Here is a 24,485-nt window from a genome sequence, read left to right as displayed (position 1 = left end):
ATCACTGTCTAGTGCCAAATCATGCATTCAGGACATTCAGTGTGAAAGTAGTTTAATTTCAAAAGAACAAATTTTTTTAAAATACATTTTTGTTCTGCAGAACTGGGTACATGGACAACGAGGCTTCACAGTGGAGACATGACATACCATTGAAAAAGAGTTGTATCCCACCAAAGAAGCATGATGAAATGATTGAGATAAATTCAAGATTTAAAAATGTAAAAAATTGTGTCAAACACAGCCATGGGTATTGAGTGGACAACAGCAATGACGACAAGGACAAATCAGAAGACTAATAATAAGGGAGGAGATAGCTAAAACTCGAGAGGTTTATTATATATGACACTTCTTTAGGTTTCCAAAAGTTAAAAAAGTACTATATCACATATATGCAGACAGAAAAAAATCTATTATCATTTGTAAACATCCCAAACAGTGATGAGCCTGTCTTTAGAACCAGCAGCAATGGTGTTATCCTTAGAGAAAACTGTACAATTAATGGTGGCACTGTGATAATTCAGCACTGCTAATGCATTCAATTTCTTCATGCCAAATACTCTCACTTGGTGATCCCAACCCCCTGTGATAAAAATTTTCCCGTCTTCTCTTATTGTCACACTACTGACTCCAGCGTTGGTTATTGATATCTCTTTTATACTTTGTATCTTTAACTCCTCTGAAATTGTCCACGCTTGAATCTTTGTGTCCACAGATCCTGATATTCCTTTGTTGACTATAGAATTATAGTCCAAAGCCATCACAGATTCTTCATGCAATGCCAGACTGTGCAGAACATCGTGGCCACCAATTTGCCATAACGCCAGTGACCCATTTTCAAAGCCACCAATCAAAAGTGTGTCCTTCTCTGACTGACAGGTCGTCAGTTTCAGAGACATGCACATTCCCTGAGTTTTCTGTACTTTCATCGTGTGTAATATCTGTAGTGAAGGGATACTAATTACACTGATTTCACCCTGCACAGGAGATGGTACGGCCAGGATATCTGGATTTTTATTCAGTAAACTTGCTCTACAGAATCCTAATGTTGCACATGGTACCCATCCTGTGAAAGAAATGCATTCGATTAACTGTACGTTACTATATTGGATTGGTTTATTTTTCCAAGATTAAAAAATCTCTTTTTCTTTTCAAAAGATGATGTTCTCTTTAAAAATATAATAACAATAATATAGACACATAAATCAATATTATCAAATTTAAGTAGTATACACCATAAAACAATGTGTGAATTCATGGACAAGAGCATTAGTGTTTAGCCACTGTACTGGTAACTATTGATGTATTTTAAAATTTCTTTTAAATTTTAATTATTTATTTGGATCTCAGGTTTTAAAATATCTAAATTGTATTTACACTTCAAGCGTAAAACTTCAAATTTTTTGGCTATAGATATTTATAAATCTAAATTAATCAATCATTATCATTATCATTTTACACATCTCACCAAGCTGTCTCCAGTCTTCACCACTGCAATCCCACAATACGAGCCTCCCGTCTCTTCCTTGACTAAGCAGTCTCCCGTTCCCAGAGTTGGCTAGCCATAATACGCTCTCCCCTTTGTGTGCCTCTACAGTCTTTATGATTCTCTTTGTGGTCCAGTCCCACATCTGAATGGTACCAGTGAGGGTGCCGGAGATGAGCCCCGCTGGGGAAGTTTCCCTGCTTTCTGCAGCATGGGTAAATGTCAGGCTGGTCACCTCACTGTGGGCACCACGGAGAATGTAGCTGGGATCTGGCGCTGGACGGCTCATTGGGCTCTAGTATACATGGCATTAATGGCCTGATCGTGAGTGAGAGAGAAACACTGTTTGTTTAAAGTAAAATGAGAGAGCATGAGAGAGCATTAAATTAATGATTAATGACAAGGACGTACTCTGCGCCAGTACTTGCATGTTACATTAGTAAATGTAATCTGAGCAAAAAGCTACTGGTATTTACACTGAACAGTTTTGTGCTTTATGGTACACATGGTTAAGTCTAGCGAGTTGTTATGATAACGTAATTATATTTATGTTACAATATCCTACAAAACATATTTCATGTGTTTTTTCACATTGACACACCTGCTAATACAAATTCAGAGGTACTGCATCTGTACTCCTCGCTATAGTACAGGCCGTACTGAGTACTGCTGGTACTTCAGCGGCTCGACACTCGAGGCCTTAGTTCATGACATCGGTTACGCTATATTAAGATGTTACTGCCGGCCTTTTCTTTTAGCTTGTCGCCAACAATTTTGAAAGAAGCCACGCGTGTTCACAAATCACACCAAGAACAAGAGTTCACAGTGTTTTGACAGCGCCTGTTGGGCTCGCACGTGTGATGTTGCATCGTGTGTAAATGTGCTGTGACGTCATCAATTTATGGGGTTTCAACTTTGAACCTACCATAGTAAAGAAAAAAGGTTTGACATAAGCGTACTGTTTTGAAATGCAGAATTTCACAATATCAGTAGATATATAAGGGAAGGGTTTGTTTTGCGCAACCACATGGTTTGAAAGCAATTGGTTTGGGTCCATCATGTCTGGATCAACCTACGTACAACAAATCAAGGCCCTGGTGACCAGGAATATTCTCATCAAGAGAAGGAACTGGGTCGTTTTTTTCTTGACGGTAGGTAGTTCTATTCTCTAGTCTCCCAGAAATGCACTTTCTTAGTATAATAATTGTCATGGTAAGCAGTTGCTCTGTCTATCAATTGGTAGCTAAGGCGTTTGGATTTTGTAATATTATGTTTTACGTAAACATTGATCCTTTGGGCCTTGAGTCAAGCCAAGGAGGTAGATCCTACACGTGCAGGTCAAGATGACCCTGCATGAAGGAGGTACTGTGTACTTTTATGTAGAGACTCTCCCCCGCTTATTATATATTGTTATTATTATATTTTGCATTCTGTTGCATAAAATTTAAAGAAAGAATTAAAATAGTTGAAAAAAGAAAAGAGATGCTTGATATGGTTTATAATAATTAAAAATACTGTTCTGCTTGTTATAGACTTTATTATTATTATTATTATTTTATTTTATTTTTTTAGGTGGGGGGGGGGGGAGAGGGGATTATCACTTTTACTGGAGGGAGTTCTGTGTTCCCCCCTCCCCAGCATTATTTTATCACAAAAAAGAATTATTTTAATAATAATAATAATATTAATGTCTATTTAATTATAGTCTAAAATCCAATGTATGCTAGTTTAATAGACTTAACAAAAATATAAAATTCACAATTAAAAGGAAAAAAAAAAACAAACATAGAATGTCTATTCTTGCAGTTGTTGTTATAACAAAAATTCAGTTACTTAGTAGTAAGTGACAAATGATCATTTACTTATTTCAACAATTATTTTATTTATTTATTTATTTATTTATTTATTTATTTATTTATTTTTGTGCTTTCTTTCTTCAGGAAATCTTTCTACCAGTGGCTCTAATTGCAGTCACAGCAGTATTGAAGCTTTCTGTGCCAGTAACTCCTTGGCCAGCAATAGAAAAATTTGATGAAAATCAACTGTTTCAAAACCAGTTCTATCCACCATCCTCAAGATCCATCATGGTTGTCCCTAAGTCCAGTGTTATTCAGGAGATAATGAATGATGCCACCAGTTCTCTTAATATCACAGGTATTTGATTTATTTCACATTGTGCTGCTGATGAGCTGATAACTGTGCCTCTTTGTTGATGTTTAGACTGCATTCCCAGAAACCCATCATACTAGCTGGATTAATCTAACTCTGTAGTGCTTCTCATTTAAGTGCTTTCAGTGTGATCAGCTTAATTGCATGGCACACCCCCTTTACTAACAAAGGGGTAATTGACTGTCATTGATGACCCCCTAGCAGCTTGAGTAGGCATGCCAGACATTTTAGCTGCTTATATTGAGTGCAGTTTAGCAAGCATCCCTGCAAAGTTAGATAGGTCCAGCTAGTACGATGGGTTTTTGGGAATGCTCCCTTGGTTTCAGTGCCAAATTTCAGTGCAGGTTGGTCAGTAGAGGTTTGTAAATTTGGTCATATTGTGGCAACTCTTTCTGCAGTTAGCCAGTAAATCTTGAAACCTTTTTAATATTTCTTTGGCAAAGACTTGATAGTACTAGTATTGGTTTAGATTATGACAGAATGCATATGGTTAAAGAATGTCATATTTTGTTTGATGTGGTATTTGTATATTTAGTTTAACGTTTAACTATGTTTAATTTTGAATAGCTTATATATAAGCAATATTAACTCACAATAAAAAACCCCACAAAATAAACTTATCTACTTGAAATGCTCATTAAATGATTTATTAATTAATTGGTAAAAAAGTATGATGCTTCAAAGAATGGAAAGTAGTAAATAATTGTGATCTTTTTAAAACTTTCATAACTGTGTTATTTCTTCAAAGTCAATTTTATCTTTATAATTCTAGCAAACCCTCCATTCCAAATGTTTGATACTGAAAACGATATGATCACAGAATTCCGGGAGAACAGCTCATATTACTCCATTGCTGTTGTGTTTGAAAATGCAGACCTGTCTAATGGCTCGTACAAGATCCGTGTTGCATACAAAGATACCCCAAGTGATGGAATTGATGAAAGTGAGGATGCAAGAAGTCCAAGCCCGCCTATTCAGGGACCAGGTAATTAAGATATTTTGCCCAACCACAAAAAAAAGCTATACTGAATGTGAACAGTGTATGTTTATGACACATGTGAAACATTGACATAATGCATGTATGTCAGATATAAAACAATGCAGAGCAGAACCGTGTGCATTTTTCGTGGAGAGTGATTAAAAATGGTATAGTAAAAATGAAATAAGATGTAAAGTTTTACAATGACTGTGTTAAAGATAAGCTCCCTATTACTTTTATGTTAGTTTTTAATTAATCTTTGTAGTTTTAGTTTTTATATGTAAGTGTAAACAGTGCTGAGACACAAGTGTAGTGGGGTTTTATGAAATGTATTATTATTATTATTATTATTATTATTATTATTATTACTTTAATATGTGATATTCCCAGGTACATACTGTAGAACTGGTCGGTACAACTGCCCTGCCAACCAGTACCTGTGGTCAGGATTTGCCACTTTGCAAGTTGCTGTAGACAGTGCCATTTTAAAAGTATGTTTACCGATAAGAATGCATGAGAGGACTTGGGATTAAGTGACTATGTATTTGAAAGTCTCAGTCTGTGCCATAAAGTTTTCAGCTTACTGGCTATTCGGACCACCAATTTCCTTAACTCTACTGGTCTGAATCCTGATTCATTGGTCCAAATAACAATTTCAGTAAGACTGGGCATTTTTTCCTTTTACATAGAAATAAGTAATCACAAAATCTTGATTTTGTCTTTTTTTTTTAAACATCATGTAGCATTTTCATTTCAGATAAGAATAAAATCAAACCAAAAACTCTTGAATACTTACAGAAAAATCTAATGGCCATGTCGAAACACGAAATTCACACATATCGAAAATTTAACTGGTCCAAACAAATTTTTCTGGTCATGGGCTGTGGACCAGTGGGCGACATCAAAGAATGGTTTCCTAAATTATATCATTAATATATATCCATGTAATGTTGTATTGACACTTACTTGAGGGAATAGCCATTTGATTTTAAAACAATACCTCCCAGTAGTAGCTTTCCTGTTTTCACTACTTAGAATCTTTGAAATAGCTATTTAAAGTCATGTTAAACAATATTTGTCACTTTTTTTACAGAGGAAAGCCAACCTGAGTACATTTGTTGTTCCAGACATATCAGTTGAAATGATGCCCAAGGCCAGATATGAGCCTACAGCTGACTGGCTACAGGTAGGCCAATCACAGCTTTTCTTATAAATAATTACTATCACTGTGACACATCAAATGTTAATTGTATTTCAGTGTTGTTAATCTGCATTTGTAGAAGTATAATTTTTTTTTTACATTTAAAAGTGGAAAATTGTTTAATTAGAAAATTGTTTGTATTACTTATACACAGGCTCTATATAAGTACTTTTTTCTCTTTATGTAGGGTTTAGTGTCAGTTTGGATTGTAGTCACCTTTGCATCAGCCATAGTAGACTTTCAAAAGCAACTAGTCACAGAGAAAAAGAAAAAATTGAAGGAACCTATGAAATTAATGGGAATGAAAGAATTTTCATATTGGTATGTAAATTTAAATCTGTAACATTTCACATATTGTTTTAGCTAAGGATTGCAGATACAAGAAAATAGGTTTACTTGTTGCAACAATTTCATGTACAGAGAGTAGTTCTAATTATTCATAAATACCTATGATTATTAAGACTTATAGTAACACTGTTTAACATGCTTTATATGAAATATGACCCTGTCAGAAGTACGACTTCTTATTTGTTAGGTTTTCCTGGACTGTGGTTTATGGTGTTGTCTCGACCGTCATGGCTTTCATCGTGGCTGGGATCCTCTTTATTGGGACAGTGTTCACAGTTAGCAACTATGGCCTGATTGTCCTCCTTATGCTGCTCTACATCTATGCCACCTATAGCCTTGTGTACAGCTTGAGTACCTTCTTCACCAATGACACGTTGTCTGGACTCTTGATTTTTTTCTCAGTGATGGTGATGGGGGCACTCTTTTATGTAGTGCAAGGGCCAAGGTTTTTTGGGGAGAATGTCCCTTTGGGAGTGATATGGTTTCTTTGTACTTTTCCGCCAACTGCAGTGGCCATTGGCATGGACCAGGTATGAAATTGATGAGTTTGCCTAAATGTTTTATCACATTTGTAGAGATTTTAAGTGAAGGAATTTGCTTTAATTCATGAACTTAAAAGTTGAATGAATGCTTTGGAAAATGCAGGGAATAGTCAACTCACCGCTCACATTTTCACTTTTCTTCACTCACCTGCTTGCAAAGTTCAGAAAACAAGATGATCATATCTTGCAAATGCAGCCAGCTCTGTTTTCAGTCTTGGTCACTTTTATTTTAGGCCATTTTTCTTGATTTGAAAGTTGGAGGAGTCCACACATCTACCATGTACTACACAAATACCATTCAAAACTTTGCTCTGGGCAATGTTTATCTCATGTTGTTTTTAGACATCATATTGTATTCACTGCTTGGAGCCTGGCTTAACAATGTTGTACCAAGTAAGCAGAGTTTTTTTCTGTCAATTTGTTCATTTTTCAGCAGACATAAAAAGAAATAGCAATCTGTGATAGATGAATAGATTATTACAGTTAATGTGAATTTAAATTACTCAAGACTGGGATTAATTGTCTTAAGTTACTCAAGGCCAGAATTGATTGTCTTAAGTTTGTATGCACAGATTCATTTCTCATTCAAAGCTTTCATTTATTATTACAGATGTGTATGGTAAAAGAAAAAGCATGTTGTTCTTCTTAAAACGTTCATATTGGTCATCTGAAAGGCATGAACCAAAGGACTATAGCAAGTACACACTGGATGCTGAGACTGTGGATGATGTAGAAAATGTTCCCCAGAGTATGGAAGATAAAAAGGCTATCAGGTATAGAACAAGTATAGTAGGTCTATGGCAGAACTGGTGTTATGAGTATTTGAAGTAAAATGAATTTTTAAACACTTAACTGTATCAAAAATTTATTTAATGATTTTGTTGGAAAATCCCATTTTGATTGCATCCTAAGACAAATTTGTAATTTGACTAAGTTTTGCAGGAATTGGATTCTTATTTGTATTCCTTTCTCCTTGCCCCTCCCCCCCCCCCCCCCCCCCCCCCTCTGTTGATAGAGACAATGATTTAGTAAACATGTTTGTTGTAACTTCTTCGAAGTATCTGACAAGATGACCAGACCATCATCCATTCACTTATTTGCAGAGAGGGACAAATTATGAATAATGTTTTTTTACCAGATTATACAACATCAAGAAATATTTTATGAAAAGGGAAAAAAGAAAGAAGAAGAGTCTCTTTGGCTCATATGAATCTGTGAAGTCATATGCTGTGAGTGGAGTGACCTTGGATATGTATGAAGGTCAGATCACAGCTTTACTTGGGCACAATGGAGCTGGGAAGAGCACAGTTATTAACATGATGACAGGTCTAATGTCACCTTCAGATGGGGCTTGTACTATTTTTGGTCAAGTAAGTATGAGTACCTGAAGCTATATCTGACCCTAGAGGATGTTAATTTTGCAATAAAAATTAAAAAATTATCTTTCAATTTGCATTTGGAATGATATGTATTTATTTATTCATTTATTTATTTATTTATAAAACTGCTGTCTGTTTTGTTAAATTCAAAACTTTATACATCAGAACCATGTCATTTTCTCTCCTACAGGATGTTCAGGAGGACAGTGATTTGGAACGTATTCAGCAGTCCTTGGGAGTATGTCCCCAACACGACATCTTATTTGATGACCTCTCAGCCAAAGAACACCTGAAAATATTTGCCAGACTGAAGGGAATTCATGAAGACCTGGTGGAGTCAGAGGTTGGTTATTTGAATGAAGATGTGTTTAAAAGTTAAACAGGCCTGTAGCTAGCAATTTCAGAGGGGGGTTCTTTTTCTGAAAAAGTGGACCTTTTACCATAAAATCCTCAAGTACATAGGTCAAATTTTACCCAGTGTGGACCTTTTCCCAGCAAAAAGGGTGGTTTTTTCAAACCCCCTGAACCCCCCTCTGGCTACGGGCCTGTTAAATCATGTACCAGTGGGTTAATATGCTGGGTATTTGACTCTTACTAAAGAAGCCAAGGTCAACCCTGTATGTTACGTGGGGAAACCTAAGCATTAAGATTGTATGTGACCTCCTGTTTCTGTCAAAACCATTGTTAAATCTGTAATCAGTTGCTAAGCAACTTAATATATCTCCCTGATATGTTGGCTCTCTGTCTACATGTGGAATATTAAAAATTTATATACTACATAATGATATAATTAGTTATATCACAGGGAAGAAAATGTTTTAACCCATTATTTGTCTGAAATGTAACTTCTGTTGGAGAAAAAATGAAATTCTTTCCACCAGTTTTTTATAGTTATGTGATTTAATAATAGGCTAAATGAAATATTTCAGGTGAAGAGAATTTTAGATTTGTGTGACCTAGAAGACCAGGTGCACACCTTTGCCAAGGATCTCAGTGGAGGACAGAGAAGGAAGCTTTCTGTGGGCATAGCTCTTATTGGGGACCCTAAAGTAGGACATGTTTTATAAAATAAATAATTTTATAGCCTTTAATAAAATGACAGAGATGGAACATTGAGAAACTGCCATTGATATAATGACAGAGATGGAACACTGAGAATGTCACATTTGTTAACAGTTTGTGTAATGCATTAGAGAGAGATTAAAGTTAATCACGTAATATGTGTCGTATGTATCACCTGATAGTTCATCAGACTTGTTTCGCATACATTTCAAAACTCTTCATTGGTTTTCAATTCATAAAATAACAACAAACTAGAGGATCAGAGAGGCGATACCGCCTCCCGATATAGTACCACCAGCTGGAGCAAGTGTATTCATATGGACCCCGCCCCCCCAAAAAAAAGAGACATCACCACCAGTCTTGTGCTTGACAAGCTCTATAAAATGCAATTAACAAGAATTCTCAAAATATGCAAAAAAATATAACCAAAAATGGTACAATCAAAATTCAGTTCATCATAAAAAGTAGGTCAAAGGTCAATTTTAAGGTCACAGTAAATTGCCAGTATATGACTTCCTATTCAAGTTCAATAGTAACTATGGACCTATCTCTGCCAGTTTTGGAGATAAAAGGAAACCAAATTTTACAAAGTTCAATTCATGATGAAAAGTAGGTCAAAGGTCAATTTCAAGGTCACACTTAGATTGCCAGTATATGACTTCCTATTCAAGTGCAATAGTAACTTTGGACCTATCTCTGCCAGTTTTGGAGATAAAAGGATTGCCAGTATATGACTTCCTATTCAAGTTCGATATTAACTATGGACCTATCTCTGCCAGTTTTGGAGATAAAAGGGAACAAAAATTTGCAAAGTTCAGTTGGTGAAAAGTTGGTCAAAGGTCAATTTTAAGGTCAAAATAAATTGCCTCTAATGACTTTCTATTCAAATTCAATAGTAACTATGGGCGTATCTTTGCCAGTTTTGAAAGTATAAGCATTAAAAAAGTTGCAAAGTTCAGTTTAAGGTGTAAAGTAGGTCAAAGGTCAATTTCAAGATCAGAGTAAGATTACCAGTATATAACTTCCTATTCAACTTCAGAAGTAACTATGGAACTATCTCTGCCAGGTATGGAGTTAAAAGGGAAATAAATTAGCAGAGTTTAGTTCATGATAAAAAAGAAGGTCAAAGGTCAATTTCAAGGTCACACTTACATTGCCAGTATATGACTTCCTATTCAACTTTAATAGTAACTATTGGCCTATCTCTGCCAGTTTTGGAGATAAAAGGGAACAAAAATTTGCAAAGTTCAGTTCATGGTTAAAAGTAGGTCAAAGGTCAATTTTAAAGTCACAGTTAATTGCCTCTAATGACTTTCTATTCAAATTCAATAGCAACTATGGGCGTATCTCTGACAGTTTTGGAGATAAAAGGGAACCAAAATTTGCAAAGGTCAATTCATGATGAAAAGTAGGTCAAAGGTCAATTTCAAGGTCACACTCAGATTGCCAGTATATGACTTCCTATTCAACTTTAATAGTAACTATGGACCTATCCAGTTTTGGAGATATAAGGGACCAGTTTTGGAGATATAAGGGACTAAATGTTACAATTCTGAGTTACAATAATGTGCCACCACAATGTACTTTTTAATACAGCATAACACGAAAACCGTATGAAATACAAAAAAACGGAGACCACCTGCAATGTTGGGCTTTACATGCTCTACAAAATGCACAAAAGAACGGGTCTCTAGCATTAACGGTTCCCGAATAGAGACAGTTTTCAGTTTCGGTATCTTGTGGCCGCTACTCCCGTGAAAATGCACTGATTGACCCCAAATTCACGGAGATGAAAGATGACCCAAAGGGTAACACTTTCCAATAATATTATTGGTTAAGTCTGTGTAGTGTCTGAATAACAGCGCAAATTATTTTTTTCGTTAAAAATTTCATTTTTTTTTTAAATTTTGGCCTGTTTGACCTTGAAATAAAGGTCAAAGGTCAAATCCAAGGGCATATTTGAAATCTAGACATATGACTTTTGGAAAGCCGTCTGTAGAAATTTTTCCCCTTAATTCCTTCCGTAGGGTAGATAATTGGCATTGAATTTTCAAAAATTTTGACAAGGGTGCATTTCAGCAAGCGTCACGCCCAGGTCAATGCACCAACTGAGACAAAAAAAACCCGGGGGTTCAAGTTGAGGTTATTTGTGACCTAAATCCAAGAGATGGGGACAGGGGTCCTTGCGGTCTAGGAGGAGAAGCGGTAACAGTGACTTGTATCCGGCGCCAGTACGCGGAGCCAACGGAGCCGGCGGAGCCGGACGAGACGGGTCGGGACTAAAACCATGAGTACCGCCAGCGTACACGCTGGTGGTACTAATAACATGTAAGCCCCTTCAACTCATGGTAATAGTGTTTAAAGGTCGTGTTGAAAGGGTTCTTGAGTTTCTGTCGACATGTTCTCCAGGTGATATTTCTTGATGAGCCCACAGCAGGAATGGATCCTTATTCTCGCAGAAAGCTGTGGACGCTGCTGAAGCAGGTGCGTCCTGGGAAGGTTATCCTCCTCACAACACACTTCATGGATGAAGCTGACATCTTGGCTGGTAAGGTTATATAAAATGCTTTATTTTATTTTATTCTAAAAAATTTTAACCTGAAAGTATTTTAAACGTTAAAAATGATATTGATTGGAATGAAGCAAATGGAAATTTTTTAAAGTATGGACATGTATTTATGATGTATTTGTACTTTTTAAAAGACACTTTTGAGATCTTGTGGTTGAATGCTTTGTGATAGAGAAGGCCGCTCCATTGCTTATTCCTGTACAGATGTTTCAGACTAATTGCTAGAGAAAAAGCAAGTTTCCTCCCTAACTAAGAAAACCACTGCTTGATCCATCTTGCACTTGAATTCAAGTTATAACTAAGTTCTAAGTGAATGATCCATTTAGACCCCCCCTCCCTTAAGTTCCAAAGAAAATATTGACCTTAGGTAGTTTTATTGAAGGAGTTTAACCTTTTTTTTACATTTGCCAAATATATTGAAAAGATAATTTTTATGTAGTTTTGCAGGATACTTAGACTTAAAAGCATGAATTGGGACTTTTGTAAGTACTGTATGTGGAAAACCTGTAATTAACTGTATATTCCAGATCGTAAAGCCATCCTTTCTAAAGGCCAGTTAAAATGCTGTGGTTCCTCCATGTATCTGAAGAACAAGTTTGGGATTGGATATAGACTCAAGTAAGCCACAGTAACAACACCACTAGCAAGCACTTACAATGTAAAACATTATTATAAGCAGATACTGTGTGCACCTTTGTCAACTTTGCAAATGGCATTTATTTCACTTCAGTCTATTATATAATATTGATATATGGCATAGGTATTCGGCAGTAATATTAGTATTAAAAAAAGGTTGTAACATGCCTTTAGAAAGCACAATTTAGTGACAAGTTAGTTGAATGGAGATGTATTTGTAGGGAAGAAATATTGCAAAGACTTTCATGAAAAAAATGTATATATATTTAAACTATATATATTAAACTATAGCATGGTGATTGACCAAAATTGTGACCAAGACAAAGTGACCGAGCTGGTGTTGCATCATGTCCCCTCGTCCAAGCTGACCAGGAGCCACGGGATGGTGTTAACATACACATTGCCCATGGACCAAACAGAAAGATTTGCAGGTTGGTTATATTAGAGCTGTGTACACATGGCATGTATGAACAGATGATGATGATGATGATGATGTACCAGTGTGCTCACACATACACTGGTGCGAACAGACAAGCTTTTGTGCATGCATGAATGATTATACACCTATGTTATTTGAGAGAGAGAGAGAGAGAGAGGCTTGGATTAAAATAACTTTCAATTTCAAAATTAAAGAAAAGTGCACATGGGATTTCCACCACAAAACCATGATTTGAGAATAAATGGTATCATGCATATTTTTGGCACATTTTTGTATCTATTTCAGGATTATTTGAGGCTCTAGAAAACACTGAAGGGGGTAAGAGATTTGCTGACCAATTAGGTGTGAATGATTTTGGGATTTCTATGCCTACTTTAGAAGAAGTATTTCTCAAATTAGGTAAGCTGAAAAGCAAATATCTTTAAGTTGTGACATGAGCTATAACTGATTTATACCTGTTGATTAATTAATAAATTCTAATATAAAGATGCATTTATTGAAATTATATATAGTCATAAATGGAAAGTTGTGAACATGAAAATTAGTATTTATTCATTTAAGTGCTCAATACATGATGTACAGATATTATTTAAGAGGATTTAGAAGAAAATAACAAAATATTTTTTAACTAGTAGCTTGTTGATTTTGATAAGTACAACTGATATATTTTCTTAAGCTGAAGAAGGAAAAGAAGAAGAAGATCTTCAGAAACTTCTTGATGTAAAAGATGAAGATACTACCATAACACATTCAAGAGCAGCATTAGCGATAAACAACGACGATGAGACAACTGCGGTTCAACTTCAAGACATACACAGGCCAGAAGTCATAGCCAACCCAGAATTGAGAGAGAAACAGCAGTTTTGGGGCCTGGTGCGAACGAGATTGATTCTAGTGCACAGGCTGTGGATTTTGGCAATTATCCGTTGGATCTTACCAGTTGCTTGTGGCATAGGAGGCGCAGCTTTATTGACTATCCGACCTGATTTTGACTTCAGTAACCCTCCTACCAACCAGCTGTCTAACTCTGCAGCCAGGATGGCAGGTATTGCAGAACAGACGCCGGTTTTGTGGCTTAACTCTACAGGTATGGAAAATGAATGATTTTTTTTTCAGATTTGAAAAGAAGACTGAAAAGAAGAGATATCAGTAGATTTGATATATGAATTTTGATTTTTCAAAACAGTTGAACATTAGTCAGTTAGATTTGGAAGATTGCTATCAACATTAACCTTTTTTTCATACAAAATTCAATAAAATGATAAAATAGAAGGCATGTAGTTGAAACTTAGTGTTGCTTTCATAACAAGAAGTACTCCCTCAAGCATATACAATCAGTTTATTAGTACATTGGGCTTAAAAAAAACTTGTATATGGCTGACTTAGTGAAAAAAGGGGTTAATTTCCCCATTGTTCATCATTTGTTATTATTATAATTCTGGACTATTATCATTTTGGACATTGGAGAAATAAATAGTTTCCCTAATTTTCTTGCATGACCAGATCAGTCTCCAACATAAGACACTTGTCCTAAACCAGCAACCAGTAAAATTTTGTTTAGACCAGTGCATTTAGTCGTCTGACAAGTTTTCAAATTACCTATCAATTTGATTTAATTTTTTTTTTGCAATGTAATAATTACATGATGATTAAAAATATTTGGTAAACTCAAAGTCTTGATATCACTAATATTTTATCAAAAAATTTACAATGCAATAGGGGGAAATGTCCAGTCTTGCTGAAATTTTTATTTGAACCAGTAAATCCTGGTTTGAACCAGTAAATCCTGGTTTGAACCAGTAAATCCTGGTTTGAACCAGTAAATCCTGGTTTGAACCAGTAAATCCTGGTTTGAACCAGTAAATCCTGGTTTGAACCAGTAGATTTTAGATAACTGTTGGTTGGAATGGCCAATAAGCTGAAAATTAATGGCACAGACTGTCAGATAAATACTTCTCTTCTTCAGGTGGCCCGGTTGATCCGTTCATCAATTCTCTCCGAGAGACTGTGAACTACATTGCTGAGCTGAATGCATCTAGTAGTCTGCAGGATCTAGCTCCTCACTACATAGCATATAACCTGTCCATATTTGATGTCCAAGCACAGGTAAAACAACCCAGGCTTTCCACATAATTGACAAGTTATGACATACAAGGAAATTTGTTCACTGTGCTATACAGTCTCTTTCGGCCTTACAGTTTTATGGACAGAAATGAAATACCTTATGTTTAACAGATATGAATATAACTTTCGTAACCAAAAACAAATATAAAATAGTTCAAAATTAAGTCAAATATTTTTTCAACTGCATCCCAGATGGCATATTCTGGAACTTAATTTGTACTTTTTTCAAGAAAAAAAAGTCTCAGAAAATCATTTCTGCATTTTGGCAAATCAAAAAGTATTGTTTGCATTTGTTAATATTTGTGTGATTTAGCTGTTGGTTACATACTAAAATTATCTTCATTTCAGGCATTCAATGCATCACTCAAGGTTCTGTACAATGATTCAGCTACCCATGTGATTCCCATTCTCCTGAACCAGTGGAGTAACACCATGCTGTCCAGCCTCACTGGACAACAGTGGACATGGAATATTACATCTCAGGCTCTGCCGGAACTGAACCCCCTTGTGGGCTTTGATGGCAATACATTTAATGCCATTCGCCTTTTATCATTGGGCTATGCTCTGCTGACATCCATGTTTGGCTATCAGGTCACTGAAGACAGGCAGGTAGGTTCAGGCTGGACATTTTTGTCAAGAATATTTTGTTGTTAATTATAATTTGCTGGAAAACATTTCTGATTTTTCAAATTTTTAAAGCATATTGTGAAGCAAAGTACTTTAAATTGGCACTCTTTAAACAAGATCTGTAATCAAGCTTCATTGCATTATTTGTGTTTTGTATATTTTGGTGAAGACTTTGGAGGACTTGTAATATTCAATACATGTACTTGAACATATATATATATATGACAATGCATAAAATATATATATTATTATAATATGTATATATTTATTTTTCAGAAAAAAACTCGAGCCATGCTCAGAATAGCTGGCATCACAAATGCCATGTACTGGCTGGGTTTTCTGTTTGTTGACGGTGTGCAGTGCCTGTCAGGAGTTGTGATCATGACGGGCGGTTCCCTGGCTGTTCAGCCACGGTCTTTTACCCATGCCGGTGCCATCTTCACATTCATAGTTGGTTCCTTGATCTACATTCCACTAGGACTTCTTTTTGGATATACAACATCTTTTCTGTTTGAAAAAGCTGAAAGTGCCTCAAGCTTTGGTACATGGTCTGCTATGCTGGTAGGTGTGAGCTTTGACATGATAGTATGGAGGTGTAGTTCAATGTTACATAGGACCTCTGTACTTCTCCCTCTCTTTCTTTCATTAGAATTATTGCTAAAAGAAGGTATTAGTTATTTTGTAGGTTTGAAAAAAATGTTAACAGAACTTTGAAATTTTAGAAATTCCTTTGAAGAGATTGACACAATTAATTAGCAATGTTATGACTGTTTTATCATTTCATTAATTGTAATATGCTCAGATAAACATATTCTGAAATGAAATTTTATGTATTAAGCAAAATGTAAATGCACATTTCAGGGAGGGACCATTCCGTATTTGGTGGTGTCTCTTCTGGATCCAGTGTCTGCTCCTGCTTCAGTGGCACTTCACTATTTTTTCTGCATTGTAAGCCCCCTCTACACCATAGCTGGTCTGGTGCATTTCATCGGAAAGGCAAGTATCAAAGTCTGAATAAATAAAGGCTTATTCTCGAAATTAAACAATCTGGCTTTTCATATATGATGGAAACCATCAAGTGTAACATTTGGATATGTATGTGCTGCAAACTCACAGTGTCAAGTGAACTGAATATCAATGGCTGAATTTAAAACTTTCACTCAGCTAGTGTTACCATTATTTATTGTTTTTTGTAAACAGACTCAGTGTGTCTATACATATAGCCGTCCCTTGGGTCTGCCGTCATCTGCTTTGTCTGTTGTATATGCGTTGTTCTCTTCATCAATTTTTCACTGCTAGCACAATTCTTGACAACCATATGACTTATTATTATTTTCATTATTATTATTACTATTATTATTTTCAGAAAAATGAATGGTGTTGTGATTTTTTTACTTCAGGTTTATCAAGGATTTCAGATTTTAGGCAGGGAAAATGAGATAACATTTGGAGACTATTTTACAGCAGATCGGCATGTTCTTTTCACCTTGCTTTTGGTAAGAGCAATTTGTTATTTAACTGTTTGCTTGGGGATATGTTAATAGGTGAAACTAGCAGCTATACATGTTTACTTTCACTAATTATTTTCTCCTCAAAATAAATTTTTTTTCCTTGAAAAACTAATCATTTGATTTTTAACCTATTCCACAGATGCTTGTGGAGGTCGTCATTTGGTTTTTCCTCCTCCGTTTGGCCGATGTTACCAGTATGGGCGGCAGTGCACGAGATGCTTTATTCTGTTCTCGGAAGAAGGGCAATGCTGTGTCTGCAACCAATAAAGACCATATAGAGAAGGAGGACCTAGATGTACTGGAGGAAAGAAGACGAGTTGAAGAGCTTGATGCATATTCTTGTAGTAGTGTGAGTAGGGTAGAGAACATGATATTTTAGCTTGATTTTTTTATTGTGTGTCACTGTGTCAAGTTAAATCTTGGAATATGTATGCACAGTGGGAATCCACATTGGGTGACTGTGACATATTCAAATTGAAAGAGGAAAAGGACATTTGAAGATATATGCCATATATCGGGTAACGGCTGAAATATAAATATATTTTTTTGCCAACTTTTTTTAAAACAATCTTCAATTATAATGAATTGCCTTGCTGTCTGTCTTAATGCATTGATTTACATATAAAGGAAAGGGTGTGGTTTTCATCATCAACAATATCAGTACACATGTGACATATCCCCTGCTTCAAGTGTACATGAAAATCACCACATTAGTCAATTCAAGATGAAATTTTCGAATTATTGGAAATGACTTAATTAATGGAAATCTCTGTAACACTGCAATTTTGTAGCTACTAGTGTTAGGAGAGAAAGAGAGAGAATAAAGAAAAGATATTTTTAAGAATGTACAGGGTGGGCCATATCTTTGTATCCATTTCCTCCAATACAATACATAAAGATATTTGTAATGTAGGATGCCCCAGTGCTGGTTGTAAAAAACCTCAGGAAGGAATTTGATAAAAGAACTGGTCAAGGATGCTGTGGCATCGGTGCCTCCAAGGTCAAGGTCATTGTGCGCAACCTGTGTTTTGCGGTCCAGCCAGGAGAAGTGTTTGGTTTGCTGGGACACAACGGGGCTGGGAAGTCGACCACTATTAACTGCATCACAGCTGAGTATGCTCCCACTAGAGGAAAGGTAGGGTCACTGTGATCTAAAAAAAATTTGACTGACTGCATTAGTTTTGAATTTTGAAACTTGGACTTGAGTGAAATACTTTCATTTGGTATCTATGTTTAAATTGCCAGTGAAAATCAGGAATGGCTTTTATATGTAGATATGTGGAACCTTGATATCTTGTTTTTGCCCTTTTTATGAAGGTCAACCTATTGTTTGCTTGGCATATCTTGGTTATTTTCAGCAAACTTTCATGCTGCTTTCAGGCTGACTACCATACTATGCCAGGTTAATTTATGGCAGGGATTTAATATAAAACATCTATAATTGCCTCCAGTATATTATGCTTTTAAATGCTCTTACTGAGGTAAACTAACACATATTTATATTTATTTTTATTGATATTCCTTTGATTCCAGGTGACTGTGGCAGGTTATGACATAACATCCAACATCTCTGAAGCCTTCCGCTATGTGGGGTTGTGTCCACAGCACGATGCTCTGTGGGATTACCTGACACTCAGGGACCATATTGAGGTGTTTGCTACCATCAGAGGGCTGGCAAAGAAGGATATTACCAAGATTGTGGATTAGTAAGAAGAACATTAGATTTGAAGTAGCTAAACAGATATTAAAAAAACACAGGGATTTTCCTACAGCCTTTTTCTGTCGTTTTGATAACTTGTATTACAGGCTGTTTGAATTAGATAATGGGGTTTTCATTTCTCCAGTTAAAATATTTTACGGGTCATTTAACTTAATTTAGTTTAATTAAGTCCTTATGTTAAGTATTTCTAGTCCAATTTTTTTCTAATTGTGAAGATGGCCTAAGTAATGTGTTTGTTCTAGTTTCATGGAGGCTCTCCAGATCACAGAACACGCTAACAAGAGAAGTAATAAATTGTCTGGGGGAACAAAACGCAAGGTATGTACACACTGGGCTTGTTGTTTTTCTTAGACTGTCAAGTTGCACTTCATTTTTTTTGATACTGTAGCATTAGGGTTTTAGGTTGATTTTTTTTAATGAGTTCATTTTTTTTCATGATGCCAAACTCATTAAGATTTTGTAATACTCAAAATGTAAGAAGTAAATTGCCAAAGTCAAATCAAAAAGAAAAGGGAAAAGAAAGAGATACTAAATGTTACTAAGAAAATTATGAATTAAAATTTTATCTAAATTTTACAGATTAACCTTTTTGAAAATTCATTTAGTACACAAAACACACCATTATTTTATTCAACAATTTAATTCCACCTAAAAACCCATGTTGATTTGACTTTTAGCTCTCCTTCATCATCAGCATGCTGGGACAGCCAAAGATTGTCCTGATGGATGAGCCTTCCACTGGGCTGGACCCTGCCTCCAAGAGGTTTCTATGGTAACAGTGATTGCCATATAGCACAGCCCTTAGCAAAATAAAGTTTGCAACAGTATTGCAGCAAAATTGTTGCAAACTGAAAGTTTGCAGCATAGAGTTTTCAGGAGTTTGCAAGAAAATAAATTATTGTTGCGAAGTAGCAGCCATATGGCTGCAAATTTGCAAGAAAAATTGCAGTTTGCAGCAATATTCCCTGTAAATTTGCCCCCCCCCCCAAAAAAAAAAAAAAAAAGAAAAAAAAAACAGTGAACAGATTGAGTAACTCGTTACCTGTTTGCTACTCAGTAGGATTATTTAATTAAAGCTGTTTTTTAATAAAAGGCTGCAATATTGAAATTTAAACATTTCACTCATTCTCAGAAAAAATGAAATGAGTAATTGATAAAAGTGGACTTTTCCCAGTTGCACTGCACTTTTCATTGTTAGAAATCATGATTTATTATCTGTGTCCACATAAAACAACAGTTTATGCAATACTAGACAACAAAGGCCTAAGTCAAGCAACCATCTACACTTAAAACTGTAAATTGGAATTTGTAGGGATACCATCACAGATATGTTCAATGGCAGTGGAGAGAGGGGCGCCATTCTGACCACCCACGCCATGGAGGAGGCAGACGCCCTCTGCACACGCATTGGTATCATGGTGGGAGGAGAATTCAAGTAGGTCTGCCTGGCCGATTAGAAATAGTTCAATGATTTCTCTATTTGTCTCAAGCAGAAAACATGTTCATTGCTTGCGCTGTTTTTCTTTAATGCAGAAAAGAGGTTTTCTGTATTCATATTCTTGTAGACTGAGGTGAAAAGGATGAAATTACCATAGAATCATTTCTACATATGTTACCACAAATAGATTTAAGGACTTCAAAACCATTGGTCCTAAGATATATGAATATAAAAATTAATACTTAAATTTTAAATGAAATTATGACACTTCTTAAAGTCATAATAACTCTTCGTTTTGGCCAAAAATACGATTTTCCTGGAAAAAACGGCAATTTTCCCGTACTTACCAATGGTCAACGACCCCATTCCTGCATTCAAAATTAGTCCAGGGTTTTTTTCCTAAACGTACGGTTTTTTGTTAAAATCTCTTAAGAGATTTTAACTGACGGAGCCCTCTCGTATCGAGCGATAGTTTCTGGTGACCTACTTAAAACCGCGGGAAAAGCAGACAACAACAACACTATATAACAATATTATACGATTCATAAGATATATTCGTCTTTTTGCTCAAAATGCATTTATATCTACAATGTGTGCTATTCTGGGCTTTTCGTTATCCGACGCACTGTACAAAAACTCGCAACTTACGTCTGAGGGTTTCCCGCCATGTTATTTTGGTCTCGAATGAACGCGAGAATCCGCGTGACACCTAAACGTCATTGGCAACGGATGCACTTGTCGACCGCGAAGAAAGGCATCGCAAGCCCAAGTGACAAGCACAGATTTTAGTTTTACTACAATAACAATCGTTTTAGTGGGAAAATGCAATAGAATATATTTCCAGGCGTTGTTTACAATGTATTTCTTGCGGAATTTTGAATCTCAAAGGAAGAGTTATTATTGCTTTAATATTGCAGTGTTTAATATAAAAAAGGGATTTCGAGTTATTTAGACAGTACTGAGGGGATAACAACTCTGGGAAAATTGATGTTTACCCCAGGAAAGTGCAATTTTAGGGGCCAAATGATCAGTTTAATTCATGACCAGTTGTTATCCCTGTAATTCATGATTAGTTGTTATCCACTAATCATGAATCATGAATTATCATGAACAGTTGTTATCCCTTAAATTCATGCAATTTCACAGTCTGAGGTATATGCTTGCAGGTGCATGGGAGCCAGCCAACACCTTAAGCTGAAGTTTGGCCAGGGCTATGTCCTGGAGATCAAGTTAAGAGCAGAGGGGCTGACCGCAGGAGAGCAGGAGCAGAAGTGGGCTGTCCTGAAACATGAGCTGAAGACGGTGTTTCCAGACATTGAAGAACTGGAGCTGTTTGGAGACCGTGCTCAGTTTAAGATCCCCCAGGAAGATGTGAAGTCACTGGCTGAGGTGTTTGCTTCACTGGAGAGAGGTGAGACTTTGGAGAACACTGTAGTTTTGTACACTGGTTGCATAAAATAAGCTGCTTTTTTACATTTTTTTCTTTCTTTTTTTCAAACTGGTTCAATTGTATGCTTAATAATACATATAAAGAGAAGGCATAGGTAGAATTGATAGATGGGAAAGTAGACCATTACCCTTCTAATCAAAATACTGAGAGATCAGATTACCTACCCGTAGGTGCTATTTTGAGACATAACAAATAATATTGTGTCATTGCGTTACACTAAAAATTATTTTCGCATTAGATTGTTAATGATGGTTTTTGCTAATTCTTCCAGCCAAAGAAGTCAATGATGTGGAAGAATACAGCTTCAGTCAATCCACTCTGGAGCAGGTATGAGTACAACTGCTGTTCTCTTTCTGTTACAGTTTTGCTTTTCTATTTTTTGTTCCATCTTTCTTGTTCTATCCATTTTTCAACCCTACTGGATGCACTTACAAATGAATTACCTAGACATCTGAAAATATTCAAACAATATTAACACCAGAACCAAGACATTTTCTACAAGTTTTTTTTTTTCAATACATTCTTATCCTGACATTTATCTCTCATCCTTATCAAGGGGTTTCATACAAATCAAAATTTAAAGGAGAAAATTTGTTAACAGATTATAAATTTCATATTTCAGGTTTTTGTAGCATTTGCCAGACAGGAATATGAACAAGTAGAGATAGTGACCTCTTGAATCCAAAACAAGCATGAGGTGTTGGATTCATTGTATTCCCCTTAAGATTTAAGAAAAATTTCAAGCAGAGGAAAATGTATGAGGAATAACTTATAGTGTCTCTTTATTGAAACTCAGGGCTCTTTTATAAACTTAATAACTTATAGTGTTGATCAGTATTTTAAAAGAATCAGTTATCATGAGCAAATCAATTAACTTTTTGATTTTCTACAAAATTCAATTTCGTGATAAAGAGGTTGTAGTGGAAATATTAGGGTATCTTAGTTTTCCAATCATTATTGTATTGGTATGTCCCTTTTAATGTAGTTACTTGGACATTTCTATTGCTTCTAGACATTCCATTTCTTAATGTTATTTTTCTTACATGTTTAGTATTCATATCAGTTTTTAATATTATAAATAGTGGTTTTTAAGCATGCAGGGATTATACTTATTAATTTTTAACAATAATTATATTTTTTATCTTTTAGAATGGGGTTGAATGAAATTTTCATTTTAACATGTCATGATACAGAACAATTATATTAGTTTTCCTAAAGTTCAAAGCACTTAAAATTAACTGATATTATCCTTAGCATACCTTCCTCTGGTAATTCGTTTATAAAAAATAGCTCTGCCAATATCTCTTGTTGCATCATGCCTCATTAATTTATTATTCCAATTATTCCTTTGATTCATTAGTTTACCTTAAATGTCTTCAATATTATTCTTTTATTTATTTATTCTTTTTGTCAAAATGTGAAATATGATATTTGGAAATGATTCAATCTTTTCAGTGGGGAAAACAGTGAATTTTACAGAAACCTTATTTCTTAAGTGTTAATTTAGAAATTAGAAAATTCTTATAGAGCGGTAGGAACAAAATTGAAAAATGGGCTTAGTCATAGTCTTAGTTCAATTCTATGCAGATAAAGCACCACAATGGCTTTATAGAAATATCATTTTTATAATTCTAAAATTATGTGTCTGAAAGACTGATAAATTTTGCCCATTGAAAAGATTGAGTAATTACCATGGTGTTATATATATATATATATTGAAAATGTGCCAGTATTAAAAAGCCACTGTGCCAGGTCACAAACTGATAGATAGCATGAGAAAGTAGACTGAAAAGAGGGAATTAGTCTAAAGGCTAATTGTTGTGATGCACTAGTCTGATCAACTAAATATGATTACTTGTTATCCAACAGTTTCATTGAGCTTTTTGACAAGTTTTCAAAGCAGTCTCAGTCAACATTTTAAAAGAATAAGATATGTTAAGCAGATTCATAATATACATCACAGAATTATTAAAAAGGAAGTTGTGTTCTATATTTTTTAGTGTTTATTGTTATACCTGTGCTTTGATTTATGTAAATGGGTTGTATTTTTTTTATTTTTGTAGAAAAGGAAATTATGCTCTAAAAGGATAATATATATATATATATATATATATATATATAATATTTTTGATGAAAGAGTAAGGCTTGCAGGTGGGTATTTAACATATTAACAGATGCTGTCAAAATGTACATGGATGAGAAAAAGATTAAATTTATATAGAAAGGATGTTTTGTATAGTAAAATGTGTTTTATTTTGAAATGAATTTCATCAAAATAAATCGGAAGTAACTTGAAATGAATAGGGCTCTGAGAACAATAAGTCTTTGTGTAGCCGTGGACATCAGACACCATAAATTCTTAGAGCTCTTTGTGAAAATGTCATTATATTTATTGTCATGCTTGAAGTTCATCCTTGCCACAACTTATATTCGGTCCAGTTTTGCCGAGGAGACCTTTCTCTGTTTATTGCAGAAGTCGTATTGCTCAAAAGGAGATATTGAAAAAATGGAATGTTATTAACTCTGAGAAGAAGTTAATTAAGTATGTATTCTTTCAAGGAGTTATTATTATATTGTTAAAAGGAATTGAGCATTAACTGCATGCCTGAGCAAGTGATTGGATTTCTTTTTATTCTTGGATTTATTTTTCTTTTCTTCAAAGCCGGTTGCTCAAAGATAGATTGACTGCGGCATATACGTATGCAGATTGGAGAAGTATTTCCGCCTGATCTATTCCTTGATTCAAAAAATGAATCTGAAAAAAAACTTTGAAGAGAATAAATGATGACAAGAGTATTGAGTATGATT

General features: G+C 35.2%; 2 protein-coding genes across 4 annotated transcripts; one reads left to right on the top strand and one right to left on the bottom strand.

Moving 5' to 3' along the window:
* Positions 1-299: 299 nt before the first annotated feature.
* LOC106173717 (guanine nucleotide-binding protein subunit beta-like protein 1) lies at positions 300-2,335 on the bottom strand. 2 transcript variants are annotated; one of them, XM_013554929.2, is made up of 3 exons: positions 2,085-2,335; positions 1,466-1,825; positions 300-1,063 (listed from the first exon to the last, which is right to left on the bottom strand). In XM_013554929.2, exons 2-3 carry the CDS (start codon positions 1,770-1,772, stop codon positions 414-416), a joined length of 957 nt encoding a protein of 318 aa, XP_013410383.2. In that variant the 5' UTR covers positions 1,773-1,825; positions 2,085-2,335; the 3' UTR covers positions 300-413. The 2 variants fall into 2 exon arrangements, with proteins under 2 accessions (XP_013410383.2, XP_013410382.2); XM_013554928.2 differs by having other exon boundaries at positions 1,466-1,801; positions 2,085-2,334.
* Positions 2,336-2,362: 27 nt separating this feature from the next.
* On the top strand, positions 2,363-24,473 carry LOC106173716 (cholesterol transporter ABCA5). 2 transcript variants are annotated; one of them, XM_013554927.2, is made up of 31 exons: positions 2,363-2,634; positions 3,424-3,637; positions 4,425-4,637; positions 5,022-5,122; positions 5,725-5,817; positions 6,020-6,153; positions 6,368-6,710; positions 6,956-7,115; positions 7,333-7,495; positions 7,861-8,092; positions 8,292-8,444; positions 9,031-9,150; positions 11,573-11,711; positions 12,260-12,350; positions 12,660-12,799; positions 13,093-13,206; positions 13,484-13,894; positions 14,774-14,913; positions 15,280-15,540; positions 15,835-16,119; positions 16,420-16,554; positions 16,959-17,054; positions 17,209-17,418; positions 17,983-18,204; positions 18,603-18,775; positions 19,032-19,107; positions 19,467-19,561; positions 20,102-20,224; positions 21,394-21,638; positions 21,949-22,004; positions 22,300-24,473. In XM_013554927.2, the coding sequence occupies exons 1-31, from the start codon at positions 2,542-2,544 to the stop codon at positions 22,354-22,356; spliced, it is 5,088 nt and encodes a 1,695-aa protein (XP_013410381.2). In that variant the 5' UTR covers positions 2,363-2,541; the 3' UTR covers positions 22,357-24,473. The 2 variants fall into 2 exon arrangements, with proteins under 2 accessions (XP_013410381.2, XP_086855066.1); XM_086998940.1 differs by lacking the exon at positions 2,363-2,634 and adding an exon at positions 2,690-2,845.
* The last annotated feature ends 12 nt before the right edge of the window (positions 24,474-24,485 follow it).

Source organism: Lingula anatina, chromosome 1 (assembly GCF_051362555.1).
Source record: "Lingula anatina isolate TDL-2025a chromosome 1, LinAna3.0, whole genome shotgun sequence".
Lineage (NCBI taxonomy): Eukaryota > Metazoa > Brachiopoda > Lingulata > Lingulida > Lingulidae > Lingula > Lingula anatina.
The sequence above is the reverse complement of the archived record's forward strand: the minus strand, read 5'-3'. Positions and strand labels throughout refer to the sequence as shown.